This window comes from Hyaena hyaena, unplaced genomic scaffold (assembly GCF_003009895.1).
Source record: "Hyaena hyaena isolate Hyena2069 unplaced genomic scaffold, ASM300989v1 scaffold_180, whole genome shotgun sequence".
NCBI classification, from domain to species: Eukaryota; Metazoa; Chordata; class Mammalia; order Carnivora; family Hyaenidae; genus Hyaena; species Hyaena hyaena.
This window is the reverse complement of record NW_024080811.1, coordinates 2240372-2250787: the sequence shown is the minus strand read 5'-3', so window position 1 is coordinate 2250787 and position 10416 is coordinate 2240372. Positions and strand designations below refer to the sequence as shown.

The 10416-nt window shown below is 56.9% G+C and overlaps 1 protein-coding gene across 2 annotated transcripts in view; it reads left to right on the top strand.

Moving 5' to 3' along the window:
- The first annotated feature begins 2221 nt into the window (after positions 1-2221).
- Positions 2222-10416, top strand: part of ADCY5 (adenylate cyclase 5) — a 144528-nt gene continuing 136333 nt past the window's right edge. For both annotated transcript variants that reach the window (XM_039240625.1, XM_039240624.1), the window contains exon 1: positions 2222-3943. In XM_039240625.1, coding sequence (XP_039096556.1) covers positions 2813-3943 — 1131 coding nt within the window. In that variant the 5' untranslated portion in view covers positions 2222-2812. The remainder of the gene's footprint in view (positions 3944-10416) is intronic.

Below are 10416 nucleotides of genomic sequence, written 5' to 3'. Positions count from 1 at the left end.
GAGATGGGTCATCTGTTTATCCCTGTAGCACCTAGCCCAGTGCTTTTCGCACATAGCAAGTGCTCTGCAAATGTTTGTTGACTAAATTTCATGGTGCTGTTTATGACTTAGCTAACCATGGATTGATTATTCAAAGGCTGAATTCCTCAAGGGTTATCTTATTCAGATCTCTCTGAATGTTTCTCTTCCCAATTTGTAACTCTGGCAAGGCTTATCCTGCAATCTGCAAAGAGATGATCAACAGAGAGAGAGAAATGGGAAGCTCACTCAGACTCCACCCAGGCTCCTTGTCAGAGCTCTGCAGAGAGAGCCGGAGGAAGAAGAGCAAAGCGAAGGTGGTTTCTCTCTCCAGTAGAGATGTGGTCTCTTACCCCTCCCACTGTTCAGACTGCCAGCATTTCCACTAAGATAGCTTAGGGGCAAGGAGAATTGGGTAGGTACATCTTCCACAGACCAAGATCCTCCTTGATCCGCAGGAAGTCCTCCTCTCCTCTCCAGTCTCTTTGTGACTGGTGCTGGTCAGGAATATCTTGTCATTCGCTGTCCAGCGGGAACCCCACTTTGCTCCTGGTTAGCAGCTTGCTAGGTAGGGGAGGCAGTCTGGTGGTGATGAAAGACCTTTCGGTTGCAAGTTAGGGCACTTGTGTGACCATGGCAAGTTGATAACACTCCTGAAGCCTCAGTTTCGGATCCATGGATAGGGAAGTCACATGCCTCCTGGGCTCTGTCACATCCCAGGGCTATTGAGGGAAACCAAATGAGACTTCTAAAAATGTGTTAACAGGCAAAAACTCTTCACAAACGCCAGGTGTTCCTAGTGCGGTCTGTAGGGCTCCCTCTCGGTAACTACCCACCAAAGCGTTCCTGTCCGCCCCGCCCTGGCTGCATCAGCCTCACCCACTGCATCTCCATCTTTTCCGTCGCCGTCTTCCTGCGTCTCAGAAATCCTCAATTTCTCCATCTCCCGCGTCCATTTCCGGGTCTGGCTCTCTGGCCCCTCCGGGGACTCTGGTCTCCCGCTCCCTGCAGCAGTCGCGGCCCGAGCGCCCCCAGCCCAGTGCGCCCTCCTTTGGCACCGCCGCCGGGCCAGAGAATCGCCCAATAAGATCGCGGGACTCAAGTCTGACAGCTCAGGAAGCGGCCAATCGAGCCGGGCCAGGGAAGGGGGGCACAGCGCGGGGGCTGAAGTTGGGTTGAATGGGGGGGGGAGGGGGATTAAAGGGGGATACAATAGAGGGGAGCTTGGACTAGGGGCGCAAGAACCCAAGCAGGGGGCGGGGGAGGACCGCACGCCACCCAGGTCCAGCGAAGGGACAGCGGGCTGGACGAGGCTCCAGGCGCCAGGGAGGGAGGGGGCGCGGCGAGAAATTTAGGTGAGGAAGGGTAACCGGGGTCCCCGCGGCCCCGAGCGCCTCACGGGGCCAGGCCTGAGGATGCCCGCGGGGCGCAGAGGCGGGGGCCGCGGCCGGGCTGGGGGCGGAGGCGGCCGCGCGCGGCTGTGAGCCGAGGCCGGAGCGGCGCGGGGGGCGGGGAGGCGGCGGGAGGAGGGGATGCGGAGGGCTCTCCGGCGGCGGCAAGCGGGCGAGAAGGGAGGAGCGGCGCGAGCGGCCGGAGCGGCGCAGGGCCCGAGGCGTGCATGGCGCGCCCTGAGCCCGGCTCCCGCGGGCCTCCCCGGAGCGCCCCCCGGCCGCAGCAGCTCTTGGGCGGACCCCTCTCGGCCGGCTGCATCTGAGCCCCGGGCCTCGATCTCTGGATGCCGTACTCCCCGGGAGAAGCCCGCCTGCTTTGGGGCAGAACGGCGGCGGCGTTGCGCCGGATTCCGCCCTCCGCCTAGTCCTTCTGCGCCCGGCCGCGGTGGGCCCGCAGCCGGCGGCGAGGAGCCTAGGGCTTGCGGAGTCGGCGAGGCAGCCCTCCTGGGCCAGCGGGTCCGGGCCAGCCCCGCTTCGTTTGGGGGGAAGGGGGAGGCGAGAGGGGAAGGGCCGCGCCACAGAAGCCGGTCCTCGCCCCCGCCCCCTGCGCGGACGCGCTGAAAGCTCGGCTCGCCTTTCGCGGGGGCCTCGCTCCCACTCTCGCCGCGGGAGGTGGGGGATGCGGGCGACGGCCCCCCTGGGCTCTAGGACCCACCCCTCAGGGCCCCGGAGCTGTTGCTCCGCCCGCCGCCCCCTCCCCCGTCCTCTCCACCCCCCATCCCACCTCCACACCCCTCGTAAGAAAATAATGCTGCCTGGCGCCCGCACCTCCCAGTCGCTCCTAGTCCGCCGCGAGGAAAGGGTGCCCGCTCGGTCTCCACGCCGGGACCCCAGCCTCGCCGCCCTAGCCGCCGCCTCGCCGCGTGTGCCGCTGGGCCCCGCTTAGGCGGAATCTGCGAGCGCCGCGCCCCGGCATTGCCAGCCCCGGAGAGGCGCCGCCCGCAAGGACACCTCTCCGTCCCGCCTCGTCCGCAACTCCGGTCCTCGTCGAGCTCGACGCGAACCAGGAGTCCGGACGTCCCTCTGCGCGCGGCGCAGCCACTCAAGCGGACCCAGCTGCCCCAGCTCGGAGCCAACTCCACCTCGGACCTGGGACTCCAGACGCGGATTCTCAGCCACTTCTCACCTCGGGGCCGTGCCTGCCTCCCCGCTTGTCCTCCTGCTACCCTGCTTCTCCGCTCAGGACGGGGGTGCCAAGATGCCCCGCTGCTGCGCAGGGCCCCGGGCCGCCCCCGACGTGTGACCCCAGTCTGGTCCCCCTGCTCGGCCGTCCGCCCTCCCCTTGGAGACCCCCGGCCCGGCCCCCGGGGGAGGAGGAAGAAGACGACGAGGCCGAGGGGGGGATGTCCGGCTCCAAAAGCGTAAGCCCCCCGGGCTACGCGGCGCAGACAGCAGCGGCGCCGGCGTCCCGGGGAGGCCCGGAACATCGCTCAGCTTGGGGGGAGGCCGATTCCCGCGCCAATGGCTACCCCCACGCCCCCGGGGGTTCAACCCGCGGCTGCACCAAGAAACCCGGGGGGGCGGTGACCCCGCAGCAGCAGCAGCAGCGCCTGGCTAATCGCTGGCGCAGCGACGACGACGACGATCCCCCGCTGAGTGGTGACGACCCTCTGGCCGGGGGCTTCGGCTTCAGCTTCCGCTCCAAATCGGCTTGGCAGGAGCGCGGCGGCGACGACTGCGGTCGCGGCAGCCGCCGGCAGCGGCGGGGCGCGGCCGGCGGGGGCAGCACCCGGGCGCCCCCTGGGGGCGGCGGTGGCGGCTCGGCCGCGGCGGCGGCCGCAGCCGGCGGGACGGAGGTGCGCCCTCGCTCGGTGGAGCTGGGCCTGGAGGAGCGGCGGGGCAAGGGGCGCGCGGCTGACGAGCTGGAGGCCGGCGCTGTCGAGGGCGACGAAGGGTCAGGGGATGGCGGCAGCTCGGCAGGCTCAGGCTCGGGGCCCGGCTCAGTGCTGTCGCTGGGCGCCTGCTGCCTGTCGCTGCTGCAGATATTCCGCTCCAAGAAGTTCCCGTCGGACAAACTGGAGCGGCTGTACCAGCGCTACTTCTTCCGTCTGAACCAGAGCAGCCTCACTATGCTTATGGCTGTGCTGGTGCTCGTGTGCCTCGTGATGTTGGCCTTCCACGCGGCGCGGCCCCCGCTCCAGCTCCCCTACCTGGCAGTGCTGGCGGCCGCGGTGGGTGTCATCCTTGTCATGGCTGTGCTCTGTAACCGCGCCGCCTTCCACCAGGACCACATGGGCCTGGCCTGCTACGCGCTCATCGCCGTGGTGCTGGCCGTCCAGGTGGTGGGCCTGCTGTTGCCCCAGCCGCGCAGCGCCTCCGAGGGCATCTGGTGGACCGTGTTCTTCATCTACACCATCTACACGTTGCTGCCTGTGCGCATGCGGGCCGCGGTACTCAGTGGGGTGCTCCTGTCTGCCCTCCACCTGGCCATCGCCCTGCGCACCAACGCCCAGGACCAGTTCCTGCTCAAGCAGGTAGGAGCCCACCTGGTCGCTGGGCCTAGGTTGTGGGTTGGGCAGGCCTTGGCCTGACGCCAAAGGGAAGTAACTCATCACCCTTTAAAGTGGTGAAAAGAGCCAGAGGGACACGGCTGTGTCAGCTGTGTGGTGTCTTCAGAGCCTTTTAACCCATTCCGAGCCCCAGCATATTCATTTACAAAAAGATGTCCTTGTATTATATGCAGTGTTCCTGGCCGGATAGAAGACACGTAGTCATCATTGTGGGGATGCAAGTGAGGAAGGAGAGTTGGAGGAGAAAATTCTATGGAAAGGTCCCCCTTCCCTTCCCTGTGCCTGTGTAGAAAAGGCTCCTCACAAAAGTGGCCGGACCTTGCAGCAGCCTCTCCGTCCTGGTTTTTTAAGAATTCCTGGATAGAAGGTTGAGGAGGGGAGCCCCCGGCTGACCCTTGCCCAGGCTCAAGGAGGAGAAATGATAACCCTGCCAGTTGTCTGAGGCTGGGGATTTGGGAGCTAGAGACATATATACCTGAACTTGAGGGAGGACTGACAAGTTTGTTTTGTTTACAAAAGTGCCCTCAAGCCAAAAAGCTGCCTTCAGCAAAGGTGGAAAGGAGCCTCGGAGATATGTGTGGCCGCTATTCCCCATCCCGGATATTCCCCATCCCGGCCGGAGTGGAAAGCTAGTGTTGGGTGGCGTGACCCCTTCCTTTTGGTGTTCCTTGTTATTGCTTGTGGTGGGGGGCAGTGCTTTTTATTCCTGCTGAGACTGGTTCCATGAGCTCAGAATGGTGGGCTCTGGAGGAGATAAAACCGCTGCCTGGTTAACTGGTGACTCCACTGAAGGCTCCTGGGAGAGAGGTGTGCTTGCTCTCCTGTCGGCAGGTGAGACTGGCCCCTCTGACACGCATACCTCCCTGTAGCAGTTGCCTTGTCTGGAGCTCCAGGGGCTTCATCTACTGACTCCTGCTGAGCCTAGGCTGTCTTTGTGCATCTTGGCTCTGAGAGTTAAGTGGGCCCTTGATGCAGGCTAGTCTATCAACCATGGACCCTGCTGCACCCCACACCTCTCTCTGGGTGTCTGTGTCCTCTGATAGAACCTCTGACCATATTCCATTGGCATTGTCTTCTTCCTTCTCCCCACTTCTAATGCCTTTTCTCAGACTTTGATCACGTTGAGTACTGCATCTTCCTTAGAGGGGTTTTCCTGTGCCCCCAGCTTCCTGGGTGTGATACTCTCCTACAGGGAAGAGCACAGTGTGGGCTTCAGGGAGCTGGGCTATAGCTACACCTCCAAAGTACACTGTGACTGAAAGGAAGGAGATCTGCATCCCCTCTGAGCCTCAGGTTCTTTTCTCCAAAATGAAAGAACTGTGTATGCCCTTTCCAGTTGCAACCCCTGTGCCAAGCCTCACCCCTCACCTGCTCAGGGGCTCCTTCTTCTGCTCTAGGCACCCTGGCCTCTCCTTCTTCTGCATGGTTAATGATAGATTCAGAGCCACAGAGTGGAGCATGCCCTTACTTTCCGGTGCCCATTGGTTTTGCTCGCCATCCAAACTCCTTGGATGCAGGAATCCGGTGTATGTTTTTTTCTTTTCCACCCTCTTTCCCTTGGTCTAGGACATTTCAGGATACTTAGTAGGGATTCAATAACTGCTTGCCAATTTGGTGGTTTTCCAGTGAGTGGAGTAGGTGGGGTTTTTGAAGCTTAGTTGAAGTTTTTCTGATCTGGGATCAGAAGGAAAAAAATCTTTAGAGATAAGCTGTGAACTTGAGAGAAGAACCTACTGAGAGGTAGTGGTATATATATATGTATATATATGTGTGTGTCTATATATATAAATACAAGTTAACCACTATCGTTAGTGTTTATAAAGCCTCTGACTCTTTCTGCCCTGAGGACCCAGGCTATCACATGGATGTTGTATCTTTGAGCATTGGTCCTGGCTTGGATGGGAGGCAGCTTGCTTGGATGAGTGTAGTTTTTCTGTAGAGGGAAGGGCATGCCATCCACATGGAGAAGCAGAGATTTCCAGGATCATTTGGGGTATTTTTCTGAACTAGCCCTAGGCAATCCTGGATGTATGGTTTCATGAGACTGGAGTCAGATCCCAGGAAAGGAGTGCCAGGCCTGGGGGGCTCCAACCCCCTCTTAGCATGAAGGTGCTGTGGCAACAGCAGAGTGACTGTCTGATTGACTCCCTCTTTCTCAGGCAGATCTCTCTCCCTTCTCTCCCTACCTTTACCACCTCCCACCCCATGCTGCTTTTCCCCACTGTGGTCGTTAGACTTGGCTGTAGGCTTCTGGGTGGATTTACACTTAAAACTTCTCACATTCTTCTCCGTTGATGACAGCAAAGCTTCTTCGGAATGGTCCAGGACAAGGGCATGCAACCTTTCTATTTGGCATCAGAGGAAACTGTATTTTTTTTTTTTTTTTTTGTATTTGCTTTACCTTTCTGATTATGTCCGATATAAAGTTTGTATTTCTTGACCAAACCCTGAGGGATGGTCGGGAAATATTAGTGGAACAGTCCAGCATTCATCTCTGCCTCAGATTACCCCGGAGCAGCAGGTGTTTGGGGATGGCTTGCATTAGATGCCTTGTTCTTTTCTTTGATAAAGACACACATCCAAGGAAATGGACGGCAGTGCATGGTTTCTAATGTTGGGGCTTTAGAGGTCCCCCCTCCATGGCGCCTTGAGCACATCATAGGCCCTGGGTAAACTGTGTTGGCATTTCTTCACTTCTCCTCCTGCAAGGCTGGCCCCCTCGCTCCCACAGCCCGACTCCTCAACGTCATTGCCCGACTTGGGTGTTTTAGTCTTTCCCAGCCCCTCTTAGGTTTGGGGTTCTGCCCTTTGCCCCAGTTAGGAGGAGAAATATTTGGTTTCTGAACTGGTGCCTCCTGATGGTTTTTATTCGAGAGATAACCAAGAGGGAGCCCACTTTGGGTGATGATGTTTCTTCCCTTCCTACAGCTTTTGCTCTAGCTCTTCCCCCGGTATCCGTCCCTCTCCCCCTCTGCTTTCTCTCTTATTTCCTTTCTTTCTCTTCCTGCCCCTTCCAGTCTCCTGTTGCTCTCTGCCCACCTTTCTCCTCTCCTCTGCCTCCCTCCTCGTTCTGCTTCCCCATCTCTTACTCCCCGTTTGCAGCCTCCCAGCTTCTCCTGTGCTCTTGTCTCACCGTTGTCCCCTCTGTGGGGTACAGTAGGAGCGTCACGGGGTTGTTTTTTTTCTCCTTGGCCTGTTAGACGTCCCTCTGCTACACCCATACCATAAATAACACTCGAGCATCTGCCAAACACATTCCTCACTTGTGTTAATAGGCTGCAATGATGCCGGAGCCTGTTGCCATGGCAACCTCATTTTTGTTTGATTGTATCCCACTCTGCTACATAAAGCCTCTGCACACACACACACACAAACAAGCACGCTCACACAACCATTACATATGCTTAACTATTAAAGGCTATTTTGGAGAAAATATCTTGGAGCCCCATGGGGTTTTTTGACCAAGGGGACGAGCATCTCCACTGTCCAGTGTTACTCCGGGAGGTGATAATGGATGGAAGAGCTCTTTGAAAAGTAGAGAGTCCTGTTCAGATGTGGGCTATTATTATTCTGCAACCACATTAAGCCTGCCTGCCGTGGTTTCAGAGGGGAAGATTCTGACCCCATGAGGGTCCCTGGGAGCTTGGGAGAGCTGTTAGAAGGGCGTGGGATGACCCACCTCCTCCCCAGCCGATCTTCCTCTTTTCCCCGTAACCCTTTTGGAGAAACTCAGTGATTTCCTGCATTTCTTCCTTTGTGCCTGTTTGAACCTGTAACTGTCACCAGTTGCTCCAGAGATCAGAAAGGCACAGGCGCTGTGTGGGTGATGTTCTGTGACTGTGAGCACGTGTGAGAGTCTGTAGTTAGGAGGCTGGGGATGGAGGGGGATGGGGGTACAGACCACGAACTGACTGCTGTGTATGTGCATGCATGTCTGCTCGCGTGTGTGCACACACAGGTGTCTATCTGTCTGTGTGTGTGTGTGTGTGTGTGTGTGTGTGTGTGTGTGTTTGTCTGTGGTGTGGGCTGACTGGGGCAATGGAGGAGGTGGGCCTAGGGAAGGCTTTGTGTTGTCTTTGAAAGGAGATCATTGCAGCCCTGTCCTGTTTATTCTTGACTGGTGGCTGGCTTCCCATGGCCATTGGCCTTTCTGATTCTGGGCCTTGATCACCCTTATGACCTTGACCTCTGGCTCCTCAGGGAGGTACCCTGGATGCACACCCCCATCATCGTTTTCCATAATGAAGCTGGGGGCTAGCCTTGAGTGGTCAGCTCCCCTAAGATACGGACATCCTATCCTTCCCTTTTGCGAACTTTTCCTGCTGCCCACTCACTCAGCTGCCCAGTGAGCTCCATTGAAAAGCCACCTCCTTGATCTGGAGCTTGGCCCAGAGGCCTGTGTGGTGGGTCACTCTAGCAGGCCCTGCCTGCTCGCCAGGGTGCTGTGGAGGAGGACACACTTCCACCGCAGTGGCTAGGAGTTCTTGCCACCAGTTTCCCCCCCAGCACCCACATTTCTGGACAGGAGAAATCTGGCCTGAGTGAACTCCAGCAGCAGCAGCAGTTGGGTGTGTGGGGGGTGGGCTCAGAGTTTGGAGCCGAGAAGGGTCTGCTTGTCTTACCTAAAGGCTAATGGTCTTTGCCAACTATATTTGCTAATTGTTTTCGATTATGTTGCCTCCTTCTCTGTGCAACAGGGCAGGGCTGTTTCCAGGGGGAGCAGAAACTTCTGGAAGTGGGGTCAAGCAGGGTTTCTGGGGGTCATCTTCAAGATCCCAGGGGTGCCTTGATTCCGATGGAGAGGACTTCAGGAAGGACACAGACCCAGTCGAGGAGCAAAACGACCAGCTTCTGTATTTGCGGGAATGTTCAGTGTTAATAATTCAGTCTAAGTTTTGGTCTGGAGCAAGAGCATGAGGTCTGTGTGCTGTGGAACACAAAACAGCATGCTCATGTTTGTCTGTAAAGAGGACACAGATGACGTATTAAACCCCATCACAGGAACCTGCTCAACCTCATGGAAGAGTCTTAAAAATCAGCATGAAAGGGCCGTGCAGATGGGCCCTGGCCACAAGTCACTCTGTGAGAAGGTGCAGCTGGTAGCAGAAGCAGGGCTGTGGCCCATGCTGGGCTGGGCCTTTTTCCTCCTCAGAAGTGTGAATGGGGCTCCCACCTTGGTCCCAGCCAGAGATGGAATGAGTGTTGGGCAAGGCCAGGTGGGAGACTCCTGTGACTGTACCAACTCTTTGTGGAGACTTCTGTCCGTGATGCCTGCCCAGTACCTCAGTTAACTGTACTTATCTTGGGGGGGGGGGGGGGGGGGGGGGGGAATCCAGCTTCTGGCCATTTACTTACTTCCCAGGAGGGCAGCCTATGTTGGGATTGGAAATAGTTGACTCCAGGAACTCTGACATGATTGTACCCATAAATCCTTTGGTGCTGTTACATAAGTTACGTTTTAGCATATCCTTTTTCCGTCTGTGCTTATTAGGTGGGGATGGCCAGCTCACAGAGGGCAGGATCAGCATTAATTTTTTCACCCAGACTCAAAACTTCATGGAGATCTTTGGAAAACCCTCCTCCCCCTCCTTTCCCAGCGTTTCTCAAGACAGTGTTCAGTTGGAGGACAGGGAAGATCTCTCTTTACGTACAATGTTGAAAGCAAAATCAGGATTTCTGGTTAATGGACTGTGCATTCCGAGTGAGCCTGCACTTGGGGCTGGCTGTTTGAAAGGACCAGCAGACTGTTTGGGTATGTTAATGGGCATACCCAGTTCATAGGAAGATTTGGGTCCCCTCTGAAATACTGTGGTTGATTCTGGAATTCAGAGGAGTGACCAGCTTGGTAAGGGGACTAGAAACCTTGACTTTGGAGAGAACATTTGAAAGGCTAGGAGATATTTCGCGGGGAGGCGAGCAGGCTGTAGCAGGATAAGAAAGCAGCTGGGCAAGACCTTATTGCTGGGACCCCTGTGGCCTGACATTATAAAAGAGACTAAATTTCTTTTTAGTTGCTCCCAGAGGCAGGGCTGTGGCAAGTGGGTGGACACAATAGACACATTTCAGCTCCACATGGGAGATACCTTTCTGGCCTTTGGGGTTGCAGCCATCAAACTAGGTGTCCCCCGGGGTAGGCAACTGTGTAAGGGGAAGTTTTCATGCAGAGACTGGATGGCCTCAGCTAAGCTTGTTATTGAGGAAATGGTTCTGCCTTCAGGGGTCTGGGGTGGGGTCCAGGAATGGATCTGTTTTTTTAAACAGGTTTGAAAGGTTCAAGGTTCTTCAGGTGATCTTGACCAACTCCCAGGCTTGGGACCATTGGCCAAGATAACTGTCCAGGTCATCCTCAACCGAGCGATGCTGTGGTTTCGTGTCTTGCATCAGCGTGACTGTCTCCTAAATTCTGTTAGGGTGTTTGTTTTGTCTTCACGTCCATC